The following is a 20,550-nucleotide window of genomic DNA, read 5'->3' on the forward strand; positions in this document are numbered from 1 at the left end:
TGAACACAAGCGCACTTTAACGGGCCTGTGGGCAGAGTGTGTTTACTTGTCCATCTTAATGAATGCACAAATAAGCAGACGACACAGAATACACACTTTTATGTTTTGACTCTGGAATAATGCGTGCCACGGATGCATGTGGTGATCCCAGAACCATTGAATCCCCCTCTGGCTTGGCTGCGCTGAGTGACATTTTCCAACCAGAAACACTGCAGGGATTATTTGGCTTAATTCTCTGCCTTTTCCATTGTCTCATGTGTGATGGGAGCCGCGGCTGCAATGTTCTGCTGTTCATGTTCGGCCTGCTCTGGCGGCGGGGGCCTTTTACAGTTAAATGTAAAACGATCTGCTCAGGGTGGATTCCTTCAGAACTCTTCACTCAGCAGTCCTGTTGCAGCGCCATGCCAAGCCCACATGAGCCATATTCAGCTTTTTAGGAATGTGGATCTACGGCCGGCGCTGGCCTCGGAAGCGTGGTGGGTGTAAGAGCGAGATCGGAGGGGAAGGGGGGATGTCTGTGTACAATTAGCCCGAACAAAGGTATCGTTGTCCGGGCTCGCTCTGAGGAGCAGCGAGGACCTTTGGCTGAAAAAGGAGGAAATGTTACAAACTCTGTCTCTCTTATTTCTGCGGATTTCTCTGTCCAATCTCATAATATCGATGTTGCAGTCTGAGAAACAGACGTGCAGGGGCAGTATGGGTGGTCTGGAACTGGGTTAGAGGGTTACATGTTTGAATTTATCCCAGCGATCTGAACATCCACCACACTACGTTAACTTTTCCAACCTCAAATTGACCCACAGGAATCGTCAACAATCTCTGGATCCACATCACTCTTCATACTGAGCTCTCTTTATTCAACCTCTCTTTATTCTGTCTTATCAGGTCCTCTACCCTGTCCTGCCAGGCCTTCTGGACTGCAACCCCTTCAGGGAGAGTCCTGATCTGCAGGTGACTGGAGATAGTGCCCGGGTCGTGGGTGGCGGTGGACTGCAGGTCCCCGGTGAGATCCAGCATCTCGTGGATGTTCTGAGCGAGAGCTGGAGACTACTGTGTGACTGTCAGCTCCACCCAGAGATTTCCTCACAGCTCATTGGCTACCTCTTCTACTTCATCAACGCATCGCTCTTCAACTTGCTCATGGAGAGAGGTACGAGCGCCAAGCATTCACACAGAGTAGATTAGCTCCATACACAGGAGAGAGTGCAGGCTTCACTGTAAGCTCACACCAATTGATTTTACATAAAAAAATATCTTGGAAACCAATTGCCTTGAAAAATTTACGTAAATATAACAGACGATTTGTAGCAATTACTTTCTATTTTCTTTTTTTCCCCCTTTAGGAAAATAGGCCAATTTCCTTTTAAAAGTTTTGGCTATTCTTTTTCTTTAAAAAAAACAAAACATTTTGGCAACATTTTTTCTCCAAAAATTCTTTTTTCCCCTTACATTTACTAGAAGTCTTAAATTATGTTGTTATCTAATTGTTACGTTTACTTAACCCTTTGAAACATGGAGTAACCTTGATTTTTTTTGTGCTGCTTTCAGATGCTTTTCACAAGAATTTAAACCTTTGAAACCTGAGCAAATTTTCTTTAAAAAAAACAAACATGTAAAAATGTTACAAAATCATTATAATATAAAGCATTTTTTGACATAATTTTCATAGTATGTCCACAGATTACCTTTTTTCCACCTTTTTATATACCAAGTACCTTTTATATACCTTTTTATATACCAAGTACCTTTTATATACCTTTTTCTATGGCAAGGTAGTTTTGTTGGCAGGTTGTTTAAGGTTCTGTACAAAGTACATAGTTCTGCACATGGAATTGTGACACTGCTCCCTAGTGGGTGTCAAAAGACATCGCAGTGACTACTGATACCTATTCATTTCCATTTTCAATTCTAAATTTCTTGCATGAACTATGACCACTTAAGTCAAAAAAATTTTTTCCTACATCTTTTTAGAAATGGGAAAAAAACCATGAATTTCATAATTTTAAACATGCATGTATTTTCCCAGGTGAACAGCATGTGTTTTTTTTTTTTTTTTAATTGAAATTTGCATATATTTATGTGGGTACCAAAGCACAAATGAATCCATACCATAATAATTTAACTAAATTTCTTCTAACTTATTTTGGTTTTAGGAGCCAGAATATGAAAATATCAAAAACTGGTATATGTCAAATATGACAGTGGTTGAATATTAAAAAATAAATTAAAAAATAAAATAAAACTTCATCACCTTTTAATTGTTCTTTTTCATGATTTTGATTTCAGCCAGGTATAATCCTGGAGGGGAACATGTGTTTGGTTGTGTGTGTGTGTGTGTGTGTGTGTGTGTGTGTGTGTGTGTGTGTGTGTTTCTGTCTGTCTGTCTGTCTGTCCGCAGCAAACCTTGCTGACTTCTCACTGGCTGGCAGGGGCCACAAGCTTTCTGAATTCGCATGTGTCATGTCCAAGTCCTTCTTTCCTTCCGTGTTAAAACGTCCAAAATAAGTCCAGACGTTTGATTTAAACGCAGACGTCGCCTGCGTCTTTGTTTTGATGATCTTCCTGCCAAATGCTGCTGACTGAGACCTCTGCTGACCTCACCAGGAAAAAAAAGCTTAGCACCATCTAGTGGTTTGAGAAAGTAGTTGATTTTTGTTATTCTGCTACCAAAAAGGTGTATTAAAATGTGTATTTGCAAAAAAATAATAATGCAATTAATAAGTGAAGGGATTAAAAACTTAGTAAAAACTGTAGTTTTTATCAAACATGCATTTGTTGGGGACAGCTGTCAGCTGTGGAATAATACACATTTTATTTGGTGCACTAGAGAGACAGTGTACGTGGGACTGACTCATAATATTCTATGTTGCCTGAAGCATGAAGCACTCTGTCTGGACACAAAAACAGTACTGTTCTTTTCATGGATTCATTGACAGAATAGCAAGAGTGTTGTTGCTGCAGACCTAAAAGCTGGGAAACACAAGTAAATGACCAGAGAAGTGATTTTAAAGATGCTTTTCTCCTGATGTGTACACAGGCTCTGAGCCAGGTTTCTACCAGTGGGCCAGAGGCGTTCACATGCGGGCCAATCTCGACTTAATCCTGGACTGGGCCCACACAGCTGGACTGGGAGAACTGGCCTTGGAGCAAACACACACGCTCTCATCGGCTATCAATCTGCTGGCTACACCTCGGAAGAATTTACTGCTGGTATAAATCACACAGCTGAGTTTGATTTATCCAACTAAAAATAATCACCAGGGACTTAAGAGGCTGTGAATCAAGACATGCCATTTGTGGTTTCAAACTTGAGGAATCTCTATTCCATTAAACATCAAATACAAATGCACAACACTCAATTTTAGTAATAGAAAAAATATTCTTAGTATTATGTGTTAAAAGTGTAACAACAAGAAATTGAAGCTTTAATAGGACTTTATGGCTGCATTTTGATTCAAGTGATTTATTTTTTTATGATAAAAATTGTAGTAAATTATACATTTGTTTACAAAAAAGGGGGGAAAAAAATCATTACTGGAGAACAAGTGGAATGTGTACAACATTTGCTATTGAAACTCATGGTCCTCATCTTAAAGGGTAGGTTTGGTATTTATTCAATGTTGCCCCCCCCTCCCCCCCTTTTTTTTTTAGTCCAATGGGAACAACAATTTTTGGAACTGGTCCAGTGATAACCTAGAGGGCTCCAGCCAGCAGCAGCAAAACGTGTCACAATATAGCAAACCACTCAGCAAGTGCGCAGAATCAATTGTTTTTGCCACTGACAGCTTCACACTGTTATTATCAGTGTCTCACAACATTATGGAAATGATCTATACATGGATGACCTCCTTGTTAAAGAGTAAGAGCCTTTTTGTTTAACCAGAAACAGCCCGCAAATTGCTATCACCAAAACCACCAGACTGAGTTCAAATAAACAGTAATTATATTATTGTTCAAAGTCAACAGAAAAACCATCTTGTTTCATCTTTCCATTGTTTCAACAGCCACCAGTTCTGGTTTGGTTTAAATAAAACCTTAAATTCACACAGTAAGATGTGAAAAGATGCTGGCTCTTACGGTACTAAATTTACTGTTTATTTAAAAGAAGTGTTTTGCAATCATGTACTGAGTGGTTACCTTGCAGCCTGTTTTAGCGCTGCTAGCTGCAGCTCTTCCTTTCAATACTGGACCAGTTGAAAACAAAATGCTCTCAGTAATCACTTAGACTTAAAAATATGAGAAAAAAAGGAGCTAGGGGGCATCCCGGAGCCTATCTGGTAGAGCGAACGCCTCATGTTCAACTCCAACATGTCATCCCCTCTCTCTCCCCCCTTTTCATGCTATACCCATCCTATCAATTAAAAGCAAAAAAGCCCAAAAAATAACAAACAACAACAAAAATAGGATCCAGGTTAAAAAATATCAAAGTTACCATTAAATGACGACAGTCCTTTTTAGTCTCAGTGTTCCAGCGTTTCGTTGCAAAACCAAAGCTGCCCTCACTGCATAAAGCCTCCAATTTGTGGCACCTGGCAAGTGTGCTCCCTATAAATATAGATACAACATGAAGCCATGTTTGTCCAAAGAGAGCCACACAATTACCATCGCAGCACATCCACAGAACTTCTATACAAACAGAGGGGTTTTTCACATAGCCAATTATTATTGAATTCTCATTCAAAATCTATTTTTTCCTACTACTCTTGTTTTTGAATGTACCCCTAAAAAATGGCAAATCTTTGAGACTATCCCTTTAATGTGAGTTACATAAAAACAGAGGCCTCTAAGAGATTCGTTAGGATCTAATCTATGCATGTGTTTCACCACCTTTAAGACATAAAACTGTACTCAGCAGAGGGACTTAAACAGATTTCTATGTGTTGATACAATTTGTTCCATTGACATGACACACAGCATTGTGTAGAAACAATCTTTAAATGAAGAAGTTAAGCGTAAATGTTATATTTGGACACTGTTGCATGATCAGGTTAAATAGATTACTGCAGTAAAGTAAAAGTATTGGATCAGTCATGCCGGTTAAGTCTGGTGCCTGCACAGAGGCAAAGCAGCAAGATTGTTAAGCTTAACATTTTATAGTAATCTTTGCGCATGTGTGTGTTTTTGTGTTTGTAGACATCGTGGGTGTCCTTGCGGTCTGACTACCCGGCCCTGAGTCCGGCTCAGCTGAACCACCTGCTGAGTCTTTATAGCCCAGCATCTCCCTGCAGACACACCTGGACTCCATCTGTTCATGACCAGGCTGCAGCATACAAAACTGGTAAGACAAAATAACATAATGGTCAGCTATTATTATCCCTGCCTTAAGTCACAGATTATAAATATGATAATGCGCAAGATTCATATATTTACGTTTTTTTTTATTTCTTTTTATCTTTATTCAATATGATTCTTCTCTCCTCAGCTGATATCCTGGAGAGTTTTGATACCCACCATCCTCTGGTGCTGCCAGATGGGGGTTACCAGTTCCAACTGAGCAGGCAGGTGACAGATTCAGGCCTGAGGGAACAGCTGGACAAGCTCAAAGAGTTCATGTCCACCCTTTCTGACTCACACTCCAATGAGGTCAAAGCTACTGAGGAACAAAAGGTACAGATTCATACCTTTTGATTTTTACATAGGTCCGCTCAACAGTATCAGTAATAAAGACTGAAGATGGGAAATATGATTAATGAAAAGTTTACCCTTGGCCAAGGGGGCAAAGTTGGCATATGAGTGAAAGAATGAGCACCTTAAAGTCTGACAACAAAAGCTAATGGGGGCAACAGCCAATATTTCAGAAGATCTGGTGTAGCAAATGGATATATGGGGCAAGACTTCCTCTTCCGGTCATATCGACTAATCTCTATAAACAGATGTCTGCATTTAAATGCAGACACATTTTTAAAAAGCCAATTTAAAACTAAAGTGTCATTGGACGATAGCCAATGGATTGTGAGGTTGTATCTTGGCCAGTATGTTATGCCTCTTTTGCTCTCCACACTGTTTACCTGCTGCTCAAATCTGATTGGTCAAAACCAGTGTTTTGGTCAAGCCCATCGATAGGGACCAATTTATGACTAAAACCAGAGTGTATCAAGACCAACAAGACCAAGGCTTTGAGAGATTTATACCAAGTCAAGACATAGACCATACTAGTGCAAATCCCACACTGGAAGATTTCCCTTCATGCACTTCTTTAATTGCTATATGGTATACACGTATATACATATATGTATGTATAATTGTAACATTTTAGAAAAAAATATAAATGCATTGCCGCAGTGATTTTCCTTTTTATTTCTATGAGCAAACAAATACAAACAGGAGCTGAAATCAACTCAACCATCTTTATTGTGCACTCCTTTTTTTGAGCAAGCAATGTCATGCTGGTCTTGAAATAAACTCTCTTGTCTGACTGAGTCATGATCATGTAAAAAGGCTGTCATGTCCAGGGCAAGAAAGAGACCTAGAAAAAGGAGTCTTAAGAGATACTCATAAAGAGTTCAGCTGGCGCTGTGTTAACAGACCTGCAAAAAAATCCAAATTTAGAGAGGCGACACAAAACTTAAAAGAAGTTTGCTGACACATCACTTCTATAACAATGGTCAATACTGCAGACTACAAATAGTTATTGGATAAGAGGAGCAGCTGTTGCAGAGGCAAGTGAATGCAAACTTTTAGACCCAGCACAATGAGTGTTTCAGTTTTACCTTCATTGCTTCAGATGTTCTGCTGCTCCGTCAGTGTCCAGATTACGCTCTGCACCCCTAGAGTATGGTGCAATGAATGACCAAACGCTTTATATTCCAAATGAATCGTCCAGCTCCAAAAAAATATAAAATCAGCAAGTGGTGACAGATGCTGTGATTATAGCAGTTTGAGGGAAAACCTGTAAAGATTGGGATGATAAAAAATTTGAAAAAAATCTCAGGTGACATCACTAGCGGCAATTTATCAGATTTCACAAAACTCCCTCTGGAGAGACAAAATAATTAAGACAACTTTTTCAACCATCAGCTGATGGCTCAGTGGATAGAGCAGCGCCACATATACAGAGGTTGTGTCCTGGCCGCAGCGGCCGCAGGTTCATACCGGCCTGCACCCTTTGCTGTATGTCGCCCCCTCTCTCTCTCCCCCTTTCATGCTTAAACTGTCCTGTCCATTACAGGCAATAAAAGCCCCCAAAAACATATTTAAAAAGACAACTTTTTCAAATACGCAGTTGTATTGCCCAAGACCTATAAACACACTTTAATTTGTGAAATTGGTGGTGTTCTCCTTTAAAGTATGCCAATTTTCAAATGTGGTGTCCTAATTGATCGCAATTGTTCTGTATGCCATCCAGGGTGGTACCATTCCCTCTGAGGCCATACTGACCAAGATGGACATCCTTCCAGAAGTCAGTCTTGAAAGCTTGCATACATCGCCAGTTGGGATTGCTTTATCTCAGGCTGCTGTCCATGACTGCCAGTCCCCTTTGACGACCTCTGGTGCCTTACCTCCATCACCCCCATCACCTCCCTCTCCTTCCTCCACCCAATACCCGGATGAGTTCAGCTCCCTCCTTTTGTCCCAGAAGCTGAGAAATCTGGAGCTACAGAGCAGAGAGAGCAGTGAGATGAGGACGTCGGCTCTCGACCCCTCCTGTCTCCTCACCCCACCCAACACCCCCCACATCGTAGATCCTGGTGATCTGGTGAAGGCATACCAGGATAAATGGATGAAGAGTGGTAGTGAGAAACTTCCGTGGTCTTCTGATATAGATGCACATGATGAAGGTACAGCATGAAAATACATCACCATTTCTGGTTAACTTCTTTTTGTCTGCAGTAAAGAAAAACTGGCCTTTATTTTTTCCTCAGGTGGACTGGTGTTTGAATGTCTGTCTGCACTGAAAGTGGACCGCTTGAAGTCTGATTGCACCAGTATGAAAAGATTTGTCGAACTGAAAGAGGAGGAGGAGGCTGAAGAGGTGGAAGAGCATAATGATGGCAATAATGATGAGGTTTTCAGCTTGGAGCTGGAGCGAGGAGAAAGAGGACTAGGTCTTGCCCTGGTTGACACAAGGGTGAGTGAAAGAGATATACAACCTGTCTGTCCTGCTGTTAGTAAAGAAATTTCTGGAAAAACCATGACCCCTCAACTCACTTGCAGACTCTCCTCTTATTTAACATTTATTTTTTAATGGTCCAGGTCAGTGATACTCAACTTACGGCCAGCGTGCCGGGTGGCCCCCCTAACCATTTTCTAATTCACAATAAAAAATAAGTGATTGGGGCGTCCGGTGGCTGAGTGGATAAAACAGGCGCCCCGTGAATGAAGGCAGTGTCCTTGCCACTGCAGCCGCGAGTTTGATTCCTGCTCGTGGCCCTTTGCTGCATGTCATCCCCTCTCTCTTTCCCCCTTTCACACTATTGATCTGTTCTATCCAATAAAGGTAAAAATGCCACAAAAAAAAATTTAAAAACAAAAAATAAAGTGATTCACACTGGGAAGTGGTTTTGGACTTTTTGTATAGATAAGGAGCCAGAGTGAATAAAACGGCAGCTTTTTTATCAAAAAAAGTGCCAGTGGACGATCCCCCGCACCACCAACAGAGGTCCTAGCTTACCCCCTCATGTCCTCTTATCCTACAAATGTCCTAAAATCATAGAAATTATCTAAATTTTTAGAAATGTCTTAGAATTTTAGAAATTTCTTAAAATCCTAGAAATGTCCTGAAATCCTAAAAACATCCTAAAGTCCAAGAAACATCCTTAAATCCTGGAAATGTCCTATAGTCAAAAAAAATCTCCTGAAGTCCTAGAAATATCCTAAAATTCTAGAAAGATGCTAAAATCCTTGAAATGTCTTAAAATTCTATAAATGTCCTAAATTCCTAGTAACATATTCAAATCCTAGAAATATAGTTAGTATATCTGGTCTAGGTCTTTAGGTCTTGTGGGAAGTGGTGTTTGTCAAAGGCAGCAAGAAACAAAAGATGAGAAAAAAACTGTTTTGTTAAAACTGGTCACTGGACTGCGCATCTTGGTGAATGATTGTTGTTAGGTAAGGAAATTTTGACCTCATCTTTCAGGACACTTCCGTAAAGGTGAAAGGCATCTTCATCCGTGCAGTGGTCCCAGACTCACCTGCAGCCCGGTGTGAGAAGCTGGTACCAGGAGACAGGATCCTAGCTGTTAACGGAGTCAGTCTCCTTGGACTGAACTACCAGAGGTAAGAATGATTCAAATCGGAGCGGATTCACATTTATACAGAGGGGCACTCTCAGGGTGCAAGACCAAATGTACAATGTCCGACAAGAGCAAACAGATTACGAAAAAATACTGGCCTGATCTTCTTACTTTAGTAGAGGGCAAACTAGCTACAAGGCTCCACACTTGCATCAGGAGAAACATGCTGCAGCTTCAAAAACTATGCCAATTCATCCAAAAATCAATAATACAAAAAATACAATGAAATGCTTCAAATAAACAAAAAGTGCCACAGAAAGCAAAAAAAGCTATGACAACAGCAGAAAAGAGGTTAGTTCTTTTTTCTCTACAGCTGTTGCGACTTGTAGGTTGGATGATTGATCTGCTGATCTGATCAGATCGTGGAGCAGCTGCTGCAAGTGAATGCAAACTTCTAGACCTAGCAGAATCAATGGTTAAGTTTCACTTTCAGTGCACTTGAAGTTCTGCTGCTCCATCTGTGCCCAGAGTACGCTCAGCACTGCGAGTGTATGATACAATGAATATCTTTACAGTATATATATAATCCAATCAATTTGCGGCAGCAGATATTTGAATCGTGGCGTGCTTCCACAAATAAATGAATGCGTGCAAAACCCTAAAGCACACACTCTTATCTGGTCTCATCTTACTCAGGTTAAAAATCAAACTGTTACAATCATCGCTCACCCTAGAGCCCTAGAGAACTTGTGTTGACTGGATATGTAGCAATTTTCTGTTACATTTGTTTTTTAGCCCTTGTGTGTTTTCACTGTTTGCAGCAAGTTTGCTGTTAAATGTCTTTGTTTTGGCTTTTTGCAGCATATTCTTTACATTTGCAGCACATTTCCATAGTTTTATTTGTTTATTTGTTGTATGTGTTTTTGAACTGGCACTGCTTTGGAAGCTGCTGCATGTTTCTCCTAATGGAAATGTTTTGGCCCATGTAATGTATTTGTCCTTGTCGGCCAACATACAAATGCCCTATCTTACAACATTAATGAAAGAAAAAAAGAAAAAAATCAAATCAGCTGTATCTGTTCTGTGTTTGGGATCCGCTTTAAATTGTAGGGGTGCTTCTTTGGCACTGTGCTTGTTTTAGAAATCAAAACGGAGCTGGTAGGGTATAGTTACAACACAATATAACTTTATTAAAGACTTGTCAGTTTACAGATTAAAGGAGTCACGGAGCACAAAGTGATGGGGTTCTCGGCCAGCAAAGAAATCCACCTACTTAACCGCTTCTTGCCTACTTCATAGCCTAACCAGTTTTTTCCTCTCTCTCTCAGGAACAGGCTGGAAAGCCCCCTCCTGACTCCTGCACAACAACCATGACTTTTGCCACATTAGGCTCTCTCCTAACTCATTTCTGGGAAGCGTCTAGCATAGTGTCCTATTACCATAATAGTCCCTTCCCTCAATCGACAAGTTGTTATTCACATTCCTTGGCTATATATTCCTTCCTTGTGCATGAGTTTTGCTGTTAGTTATGTATCTCAGTATATCCACTATGTTTTCATGACTGATTAAGGAGACCATGCACTATCAAACATGGCATACACTACATGGATTATAAATTACCCCGATATTTCCTATTTAAAGTCTACCACAACACATCTTACACCCTTCATCCAAGTTTCAGGAAACCTGAGCCAGTAGTTTTTCAGTAAATCCTGCTGACAGACTGAGCATAACCTCCTTGGTGGTTGTAAATATCAAATTTGAATGATTTTTTTCTCTCTGTGTCTCCGTTTTGTCACTGTTAGTGGAAAGGAGCTGATCCAGTCATCAGGCGACAGACTGCGGTTACTGGTGGCCAGATCGGAGTGGATGGCTAAGGTTATACAGACTGAATGCTGATGGCATTTTTCACTGCTTACTTCAATGCACCGTGAGCGCACAAGGGCTTGTTAAACATTCAAGTTCAGGACATGGACCTTGAGTTGAGGATATGGGTGTTGTGAAGACAAAAATGCACTATTAAATGAGCTATGTCCTGGTTGGATTGAGCACCAGGTTTAAACTGCTCAATGTGTTTTTGCAGCTTTTTCATTTCCATTGTAATAGCATGAGAGTAATTATTGGTGTGTACACTTGAGGCTGTGTGTTGCAATGAATATAGAATTTGAAATCCAAACTGAGAGGTTACAGTGTTTCCCACAGAATGACTCTGTGTGTGTGTGTGTGTGTGTGTGTGTGTTTGTGTTTGTGTTTGTGTTTGTGTGTGTTTTATTGTTTGTTTATTGTCTGTGTCCTCTCTTTAAATTTGGAAGTTTTTGCAGGTCTGTGAATGCAGCACAGCAGGCAGAACTCTCCATGACTCCTTTTTTTTCCTCAGCAGCAGTTTGTCATTTACAGTGTGGATAGATTATCTGTCAATCCATTCAAAGCTTATCAGATCACATGCAAACTTAATGTTTAAATTAAAATTTAGTTTTTAAGAAATTAAATGACCTGGGAAAAAATATGAGAATTTTGAATTTGTAATTAATATCATTATAAATATAGTTTTTCCTTTGCTTTTTTCTTTCCATAGACATTTTTCCCAGCTATTTTAAAAATATTTTTTTAAATCTACTTTTTTTTCAATTTGTAGAACATTTCTTACCAAGCTCCTCATTGCCATTTTCCATTGGTTTTTGGAGGAAATGGCACCAATTTGCTCTGGGTTGATTGATGTCTCTTCAGTTTTCAAAGGGTTAAACTCTAAATCCAGCAGTAGAATACTTTTACAACTGTCTGCTCTGTATCCCAGTGTCCACCATACAATCAGTCTTCACACCACCACTAGAGGAACTGCAGGAGTTAGAGACCACATGTAATGAAGCTTTAGTGCAAAGCTGGTCTGATAGAAGAGTCTGCTGTTGAAATGACATCACTGCAACGTTACCATTTCTCATTTGCCTAAAAAACAACAAGCACCAACTGAGGTGTAATAATTTCTATTCTTGAATTTAATTTTTTTTTATTCATCTGGATAAAATGATATGTGACGGTTGTTACGTGTTGTTGATAAGTGCTAGTCTGAATGATAAATGGGCCATAAATATATTCTCACATTTTTTTGTGTTTCTTAATTAAAAGTTATGTATGTAACTTTGGAGAAAGATTGTTGAGTCTCCTTCTCAAGTCATCAAATACCAACACTTTAGCTTTGTCTCTGTGCAACTTTTTCAGCAATATTTGTTGCCATTGTTTTTAGTCTTTTAACAATTCTGTACATTTTTGGGAGCATTTTTTAAAGACAAGTTGAAATTGTGTTGGATTTTCTCATTTCCAGTCCTTCAACAAATTACGTGGAATGCTGATATATGAATGGCAGGAAGTAATAGCTACTAATAGTTCAGTCAACTCAAAATCACATTTAAGCAAGAAGTCAATCCCTCCAGCCTTGTTAAATAACGTGTTAGGTATATGGTATCAAATTGATTGAGGTTGAAAAATAAATTCAATTCAATTCAAATCAGCTTTATTGGCATGAATGTTTGTCACATTGTTGCCACAGCAAAATAACAGATTATTAAATGAATAAATGCATTACAGAAATATAGTTTACAAACTTATATACATACTGCTTTAGTTACATAGAAAAATTTAGTGTAGAGCTTCTTTAAACCATTTGATTCTAAAGGCGGCACCTGCCCATTCTTCTTCTAACTTTTATTAATAAAAAGTTTATTTATATAGCACCTTTAAAAACACAGGTTTACAAAATGCTTTGACAGAAAGCTTTGACACACACACAAGCACACATATACAGTATATATATATATATATATATATATATATATATATATATATATACCAACACGCATATGTACACACATATTCATACATACGCACATGATTACATATGTATACACATATACATGCATACACATAAATACAACAACAAATACAACAACACCAATAATAAAATCCATCTGGTGTTGTCAGTCCAACTTTTACATGAACCACCAAAGGACCCAGGCAACACAAGAACCCAAACAACATGCACTGAGTCCTGGAGGACTGTAAATGATGTGACAGATAAAAGAAGTGAGAATAATAAGAGAGAAATGAAGCAGTACAAGGTAAAATCAATAAACAACTAAAATACAACCATACTGACGATAAACACGAAACACATGAGAGAACGGAACATAGAATGAATATGAATGGGTAAATAGAGTGATTACATATAAATAAATAAAATAACAAATAAAACGCAATATATAGGGGAAAAAAGCGGGATGGGATATAAACCTTGAGCGGATGAACGGAGCTGATAATATTAGGGAGATGAGTAAAGAACAAGAAACGGGGTAGAAGGGCAGAAGGAGGAGGGGAAAAAAGAAGACCTCAGTTAAAGGCAAGTGTATAGAAGTGAGTTTTAAGTGATTTAGAGATGTAACTGATTCTGCACGTCATCTCACCTGGGGCAGGCTATTGTTTAATCGGCGTCTGAGGAGGTGTGTCCACGCGAGAGAGAGGGAGAGAGGGCACGCTCGAGCACAGTTGCCGTTTCACTACTCTCATTTGTTTGCTTTGGAAAATGACTGAAGCAGAGTTATACACGCTGTACAAGGGCGTCTTCATGCCTTCACTTGTTCACACTCCAAAGAGCCTGAAATATTACGAACAGTTCACTTTTCGCCCAGATGACATCGTCATTGCTACATATCCAAAGTCAGGTGAGTGTTCACTGTTACTTGTTGAAATTGCATACGTATGTTGCGACATATTTCAAATACGAAGGTGTGTCGCACATTCTTTATGTCAAATATATTCCGGTGTTGTATTAAAATGTGTTTCCCTGTCGAATATTACCTCTGTAAATAGCTATGTAGAGCAGACAAAGATTTAAACAAAGTATAACGACTCCAAAGTGGACTTTATTACATTCATGTCAACCAAAAAAAGACGTTTAAGTTAAAGCACTAGCCGCAAATGAACATTTCCTCTAGAGCTTCAAAGGAATCTCTGTTTGCCCTGAAGACAAAGTTTTTGTTGTTATATGATAGTTTACATTTTTTGAAGCCGGTCAGCATATTTGCATTGTGAGGATTTACTTATAAAGAGAGAGAGAGGGGACTGGCTGCTCTGTAGACTATAATCAAAGGCAGGTCAAAAACTCATGGAAAACGATAACCGACAGGATAAAACAGATGCAAATCCAGGCACTCGAAAAATTGAAAAACCTGAAAAACAAAGAGGAATTACATTGAAAGGCTTTATTGTAGTGACTTAATAATTTAAAAAAACACAACAACATGCATTGACAATCTTCATTAGGGCTTTAAAATCAAAAGCATTTTTATAGCCGGTAGTGGTCGAAACATGTTGTCTTTATTAATGATTAATCCTCTTCAAGAAAGCTTTTTAATGTAATTCCTTCTGTTTTTCACAGTTTGGGAGTGCTTGAACTTTGAAGCTTTTTGTGTCTTAATACAGAGACAGTTGCTAATAAGTGGCTAGATGAGATGACAGAACATCATAATGCCACGCCATCATAACGCCATGTAATTTCTCATTTTGTCATCCACTGACAGATCAGCGCGGTTCTATAAAAAATGTGAATAGGGGTGAGGACATAGGACAACCCTGTTCTAGATCAAATGAACTTGATAATGATCCATTAGACCTTATCTTAGCTGTTGGCTTGTTATATAATGCTTCTGCTGTCTTCACAAATTTTTCATGAAAATTAAACCTGAACAGCACTCTATATAAGAAAGACCAGTTTAAAGAGTCACAGGCCTTTTCGGCATCTAATCCTAATGTGACAGCTTCCACATTGTTCTGTTTTATGTGACTGATTACATGTAGGGTATGTCTGATGTTGTCCCTGGTTTGCTTCTATCTGATAAAATGTGTCTGGTCTAAATTGATTATATCCGGGAAAATATTTTCTAGTCTGTTAGCTAGAATAGTGGCGATAAGCATATAGTCCTGGTTAAACACACTAATTGGCCTATAATTGGAGCATTCTAGCCTATCTTTACCTTCCTTTGGTAAAACTGCAACAACCGCCTCTTGCCACAAAGAGGGAATTACACCTTTTTCAAGTTCCTAGCTAAATGATCTTACTGGTAGTGGCCTTAGTAAGTCTTTAAAAGTTTTGTACCATTCAGCAGTATATCTGTCTGACCCTCGGGATTTATTTGCTTTGAGTCTTGTCATTGCCTTCTCAAGTTCTACAGTTACTTTGGCTGATAGCATCGAGTTTTACTCTTCTGAAATTTCAGGAAGATTTAGAGAGTTAAGGAGAGAGTCTGTTGCCATGTCTCCTCTGTGGGTCTTCTTTGAGTAGAGATTTTTGTAGTAATTTTCAAAACAACTTTGGATTTCCTTGTTTTTGTGAGTTATAAGTTTATTTGTTAGGTCCCTTAATTTGTAAATCACTCTCTCTGTCTGATGCTTCTTTAATTTATAGGCTAAGAGATTAGTTGATTTACTGCCAATTTCATAATATATTTGTTTCAAAAATAACAATTTCTTTTACTCTACAAATATCCTTGTTGTTCATAAAAAATAGTCAATCCTTGAATAGGATGAGTGAGACGCAGAAAAGAAAGTGTAGTCTTTGATATTTGGGTTTAATTCCCTCCACACATTGCAAATACCCATTTCCTTTAATATACTTAGTACTTTATGCTTAGTGCATTATTTTGGTTGTGGTTTATTGCTGCTAGTGTCATGGCCGCTTGATCAGAAGTCAGACATGTAAATTGTGTCTGGTCATATTTCAGTGCATGATCTAAGGAAAGTAACTGCAAAACCTAAAACTGTGTTAACTGTGTGTACATTCATTTTCCATAGTATTCTGCAAGTGTACTCTTCTGAAATATCATCTGAGGACAATGGAATTTCCCGACATGGGTAGTTGTTTTTGTCAAACAAAAAAAGACAGGAAAAATCCATTATGTGTTGTTTTTCCATATCTGCTGTGAGTGTCCAAGAACAAATGGATGCCATATTCTGTAAAGCCTTTTCTGGCAAATTGTGATATCCAGCTTTATAAAAAAAAAAGGCTTGAATTGTGAAAGGTGTACATGCTCATTTTGCATTTAACCCATATTATATTATATGGCACAACTTGTTATCAAAAATGGTATACTTTCTGACCACTGATATAGTTAGGGCATATACTTACTTTAATTTCTGCTGCCATTTTTGTTCCCTCAAGTAGAGCATCATTCCATCTAACTGACACATTCTTTCAGCACTTTGTTTGCTGATGCATCCATGGCCACATTAAAGCACTGTCTAGTCAGCTGATGCACCTGCTTATCTGACTCCCAACTTTCTGCTGCACTCCATGGTTCTAGCACATTTTGGCCCCTAAGCCTAAAAAATATGCCCTAAAACACTCTGCTTCTTATTTTTAGTAATTTTTTTTTTTTTTTTTTTGCTTTGTATACTCCTCATAAAGTTCAACTGTGTCTCCATTCTACAGTGGTTTTTGCAGACTGTTCCCTTGATTGCTCTCATTTTGGAGGGCCAACATAATCAAAAGAGCTAAATCAAAAGATGAAAGTGCACAAGCCACTGGTGTGACTACATCTGAGAAAACCTCTTATTTCCTCTGTTAAGGTACGACCTGGACACAGGAGATTGTCCCTCTGATCGTCAGCGGAGGAGATCCAGCTTCTGTTGAGACTCTTCCTAACTGGGACCGCGTCCCCTGGCTAGAGGAGGATCGGGCCTGTATCCTGAACCTTGAGCAAAGGCCGTCTCCACGAATGTTTACGACTCATTTCCAGTACAACATGATGCCTCCATCTTTCTTTGAAGTTAAGCCAAAGGTACACCAATCATATAGATTGTGTCAGGGATCATTAAGGCTTTTGTGGTGGTAAATAAGAATTAATTCCTTTGGATTCAACAGACACCTTGGAAGTTAAAGTTTAGAGAATTTTACGTATTAGGAAAGATGGAATCCAGTCTGACAAACATGGGTGCTCTGGATGAGTATACCATGAGTATACCATACTGCAGTGGTTTTCAAATGTTTTTAAGGTTTCATTTTTTTTCTTCAATTAAATTTACATCTACGTTTTTATTGAACTTATTATAGTACAATTATTTTAGAAATTCTACATAGCTAATATGATTTAAATTCAAATAAAAAACCTACCATATCCCCTTTAGTATCCCAAAGTACCCCTAAAGGTACCAGTACCCCAATATATGAGACATTGCCATACTGTTTGTGATGTTATGCTGAAATACCAAAAAGTAAAAAGCCCATACAGATGTCATTATTTATTAGAACTGAGATATACATGATCTTGATCTGTTCTTTTTATTAACAGTAAAAACAAACAAACTAGGATACCCCCTGCAGTCAGGGCCCGCTCTACCCAATTTGGTGCCCTAGGCGCCCTAACCCTAACCCGCACCTCCGCACCCAATAACGACACATCACGTGCTCACACATAATTTAGGAACATGTCACTGTTTATTTATTTGTAATGTTAATATAGAAATTTTTTTCTAGACAGAAAACACTAAGTGAGGGCACCAGTGGGCATAGAAAATTATTATTTTATTCATTATATCATAATGTAAAAAGCATATGCCATCATTATTTATTAGAACTTAGTCATAATTGATGTTTGTTTTACTTGTGGTTTTCATGCTATGCGAGGAAAAACAGGCCTGGCCTTCCTTTCTTTAACAGGAGGTTTAGCCAAACAGAGATTTCAACAACAAAAAGCACAATAATGCTAAATAGAGTTTAAAATGTCATGCGATGTATTCCACAGTGTGTTTTAAGACTGAACAGGTTTTAGTCTTCAGAGTGCTATAAATGATTCATAGATATCATATATTTACTGCAGGTCATCTATGTGATGAGGAACCCCAAAGATGTGTTTACATCGTCCTTTCACTACCATGGGATGGCATCCTTCCTGGTAAAGCCAGGCTCACAGAGCGACTTCCTCCACAAGTTCCTTGATGGAAAAGGTTGTTGTCTTTGTTACATTTATGCCATGTACAGTATGTAGTCTTTGAATGGCAACAGGATGTGGGTGATGTTTTAATACTGCAGAGTTTAATGCAAAGAAAGGACTTTTTATACTTATTTAAAGTTATAATTTGTTCATGATTACTGAATATTTGTGACTTTCTTTTCCTTCTAGTGATGTTCGGCTCATGGTTTGATCATGTAAAGAGCTGGCTGAATGCAGAACACAAAGAGTGTATAATGTACATCTCCTATGAAGAGATGATTATGGTGAGATTGAGCAACAGTCCTCTAAACAGTAAAGTCTACTCTAAATATTTTCAGTTATGACCTTAAGTCATACTGTGAGATTCACTTCAGGAATATGACATGTGTGTTCTCTGTGGTGCAGGACCTGAAGGACTCTGTGGCCAGAATTGCTCAGTTCATGCAGAAACCTCTGGATGCTGAGGTGATAGACAAGATAGCAGACCGATGTTTGTTCCAGAACATGAAGCAGAATAACATGTCAAACTACTCGACTGTTCCCCATGAATTCATAGACCAGACAAAGTCTGAATTTCTAAGAAAAGGTGAGTGCCATTAAAAATGGAAAGTACACATTAAAATTCCATCATTGGTTACAAACTATAGTCAAACATTAACTAGAAATGACTACCTGCACATTACTGCTGCACAAATTATGTAGCAAATACTGTACTTCTATTGCGCAAAACCATAACTTTGTATCGAGGCAGTTTCTGGTACCCTTCCTTCCAATGTAATCTGATTCCTCTTTTTGCATGTTGTGTTTCAGGGATTGCTGGAGACTGGAAAAACCAGTTAACAGTGGCAGAAGCTGAGTACTTTGATGCTGTTTACAAAGACAGCATGAAGGATGTCACATACAGATTTGTATGGGATTGAAAAAAGTGAATGGAAATACTTAATAAAGTCATTCCACCATGTAATTATAAAGTGAAACTTGTAAAGCACATGTAGTTGATTATATGATCTAAGGTGTTTCATTGTTTTGTACTTTGAACACATTGCACATATTCCATACACTATAAAACACTGAAACGACATTTAAAATACAAATGTATCATAAGGTAACTAGTTTAGAAAAATCCACTAATTTGTTTATGAATGGACAAAGAAGCTGGGCTTATGTCATTCTTTTAAAACAACCTGTATTTCGATTTGACAGAACATTCAAAATACAGTTTATGGATATATTTTGTGTGTTTTATGGTCTTTTTTCATGTCATAGGCATTTTTGTGTGTGTGGGTTTTTTTGATTTTGTTTTTCTAAGGTAATTTTTGTGTCTCTGTGATCATTCTGTGTCTCCTTGTGGTTGTTCTGTGTCTCTGAAATTATTGTTTTTCTTTGGGTCCTCTTTGGTCATTTTGTGTCTCTTTGTGGTCAGTTTTTTGTCTTCTATTGTTTTGTGTCTCTTTTGAGTAATTTTGTATCTCTTTAAGATCATTTCTCTATTTTTTGGGTCATTTTGTGTCAGGTAATGTGACTTTTGTTCGTTTTGTGCCTCTTTGTGCTAAGTTTGTGTCTGCTTGTGGTTATCATCTGTCTGAAGTACTTTTGTGGCTCTTTAAGCTCATTTCTGTATTTTTGGTCATTTTGTGTGTGTGTGTGTGTGTGTGTGTGTGTGTGTGTGTGTGTGTGTGTGTGTGTGTGTTTGAGGTCATTTTGTGTCTGCTTATGGTCATTTTGTGGGTCTTTGAGGTAAATTTGTAGCTTTTAAAGTTAATTTTGGGTCCTTTTTGGTCATTTTGCGTCACTTTGTGGTCATTTTTTGTATCCTATTGGTTGTTTAGTGTCTCTTTGAGTTAATTTCTGTATTTATTTATTTTATTGTTCATTTTGCATCTCTGAGATAATTGTATGTCTTTTTGGTGCTCAGGAAAAAGGAAATTCGGACAACTGGCCAAACTCCAACTGCTGATCAATATCGTGATATGATCAGAAGCTGCAGAACAGCTGGACTTTCAGGTATGTGAAAAGTGTATTCGGGCTGATTAACCACTAGAGGGTGACAAATCTACTTTTAAGAAAACATTGCCTGGCCTTTGATATCCAGGCTGATACAAACCTGCACTCCATCCACAGTTGACTTCAGATAGTCATTTTTGTAGCAACACACTGACAGAACTGATAGTGTTGCATTCTTTATCAACAAAGATGTGCTCCTCCAGTGATGTGTTTATGTCATTTCCCAGCTGTTTCCACACACACACACACACATATTCCATTCTGCAGAAACCGATCTGTATGATTTATGGAGATCATTTTCACGGCTGTGTAGAGCTGTTGTAGAGCAGGTATTCTGTCCTCCAGACATGGATAACATGCAAACTGATTCATTACCCAGGGTTGAGTTTACCAGA

The 20,550-nt window shown here is 38.5% G+C and overlaps 2 protein-coding genes across 4 annotated transcripts in view; both read left to right on the forward strand.

The window, feature by feature from the left end:
* The window catches only part of LOC121958832 (ras-associating and dilute domain-containing protein-like), a 36,888-nt gene extending 25,186 nt beyond the window's left edge, over nucleotides 1–11,702 (forward strand). For all 3 annotated transcript variants that reach the window (XM_042507971.2, XM_088070283.1, XM_088070284.1), the window contains 8 exons: nucleotides 886–1,150; nucleotides 3,038–3,210; nucleotides 5,134–5,278; nucleotides 5,423–5,607; nucleotides 7,346–7,778; nucleotides 7,863–8,068; nucleotides 9,077–9,216; nucleotides 10,979–11,702. In XM_042507971.2, coding sequence (XP_042363905.2) covers nucleotides 886–1,150; nucleotides 3,038–3,210; nucleotides 5,134–5,278; nucleotides 5,423–5,607; nucleotides 7,346–7,778; nucleotides 7,863–8,068; nucleotides 9,077–9,216; nucleotides 10,979–11,072 — 1,641 coding nt within the window. In that variant the 3' untranslated portion in view covers nucleotides 11,073–11,702. The remainder of the gene's footprint in view (nucleotides 1–885; nucleotides 1,151–3,037; nucleotides 3,211–5,133; nucleotides 5,279–5,422; nucleotides 5,608–7,345; nucleotides 7,779–7,862; nucleotides 8,069–9,076; nucleotides 9,217–10,978) is intronic.
* A 1,937-nt stretch (nucleotides 11,703–13,639) lies between these two features.
* On the forward strand, nucleotides 13,640–19,382 carry LOC121959155 (sulfotransferase 2B1-like). Its single transcript, XM_042508353.2, has 6 exons — nucleotides 13,640–13,885; nucleotides 16,788–16,999; nucleotides 18,038–18,164; nucleotides 18,341–18,435; nucleotides 18,557–18,737; nucleotides 18,962–19,382. The coding sequence occupies exons 1-6, from the start codon at nucleotides 13,747–13,749 to the stop codon at nucleotides 19,069–19,071; spliced, it is 864 nt and encodes a 287-aa protein (XP_042364287.2). The 5' UTR covers nucleotides 13,640–13,746; the 3' UTR covers nucleotides 19,072–19,382.
* Nucleotides 19,383–20,550: the final 1,168 nt, after the last annotated feature.

This window comes from Plectropomus leopardus, chromosome 19, assembly GCF_026936395.1.
Source record: "Plectropomus leopardus strain MGB_pleo_1.0 chromosome 19, ASM2693639v1, whole genome shotgun sequence".
NCBI classification, from domain to species: Eukaryota; Metazoa; Chordata; class Actinopteri; order Perciformes; family Serranidae; genus Plectropomus; species Plectropomus leopardus.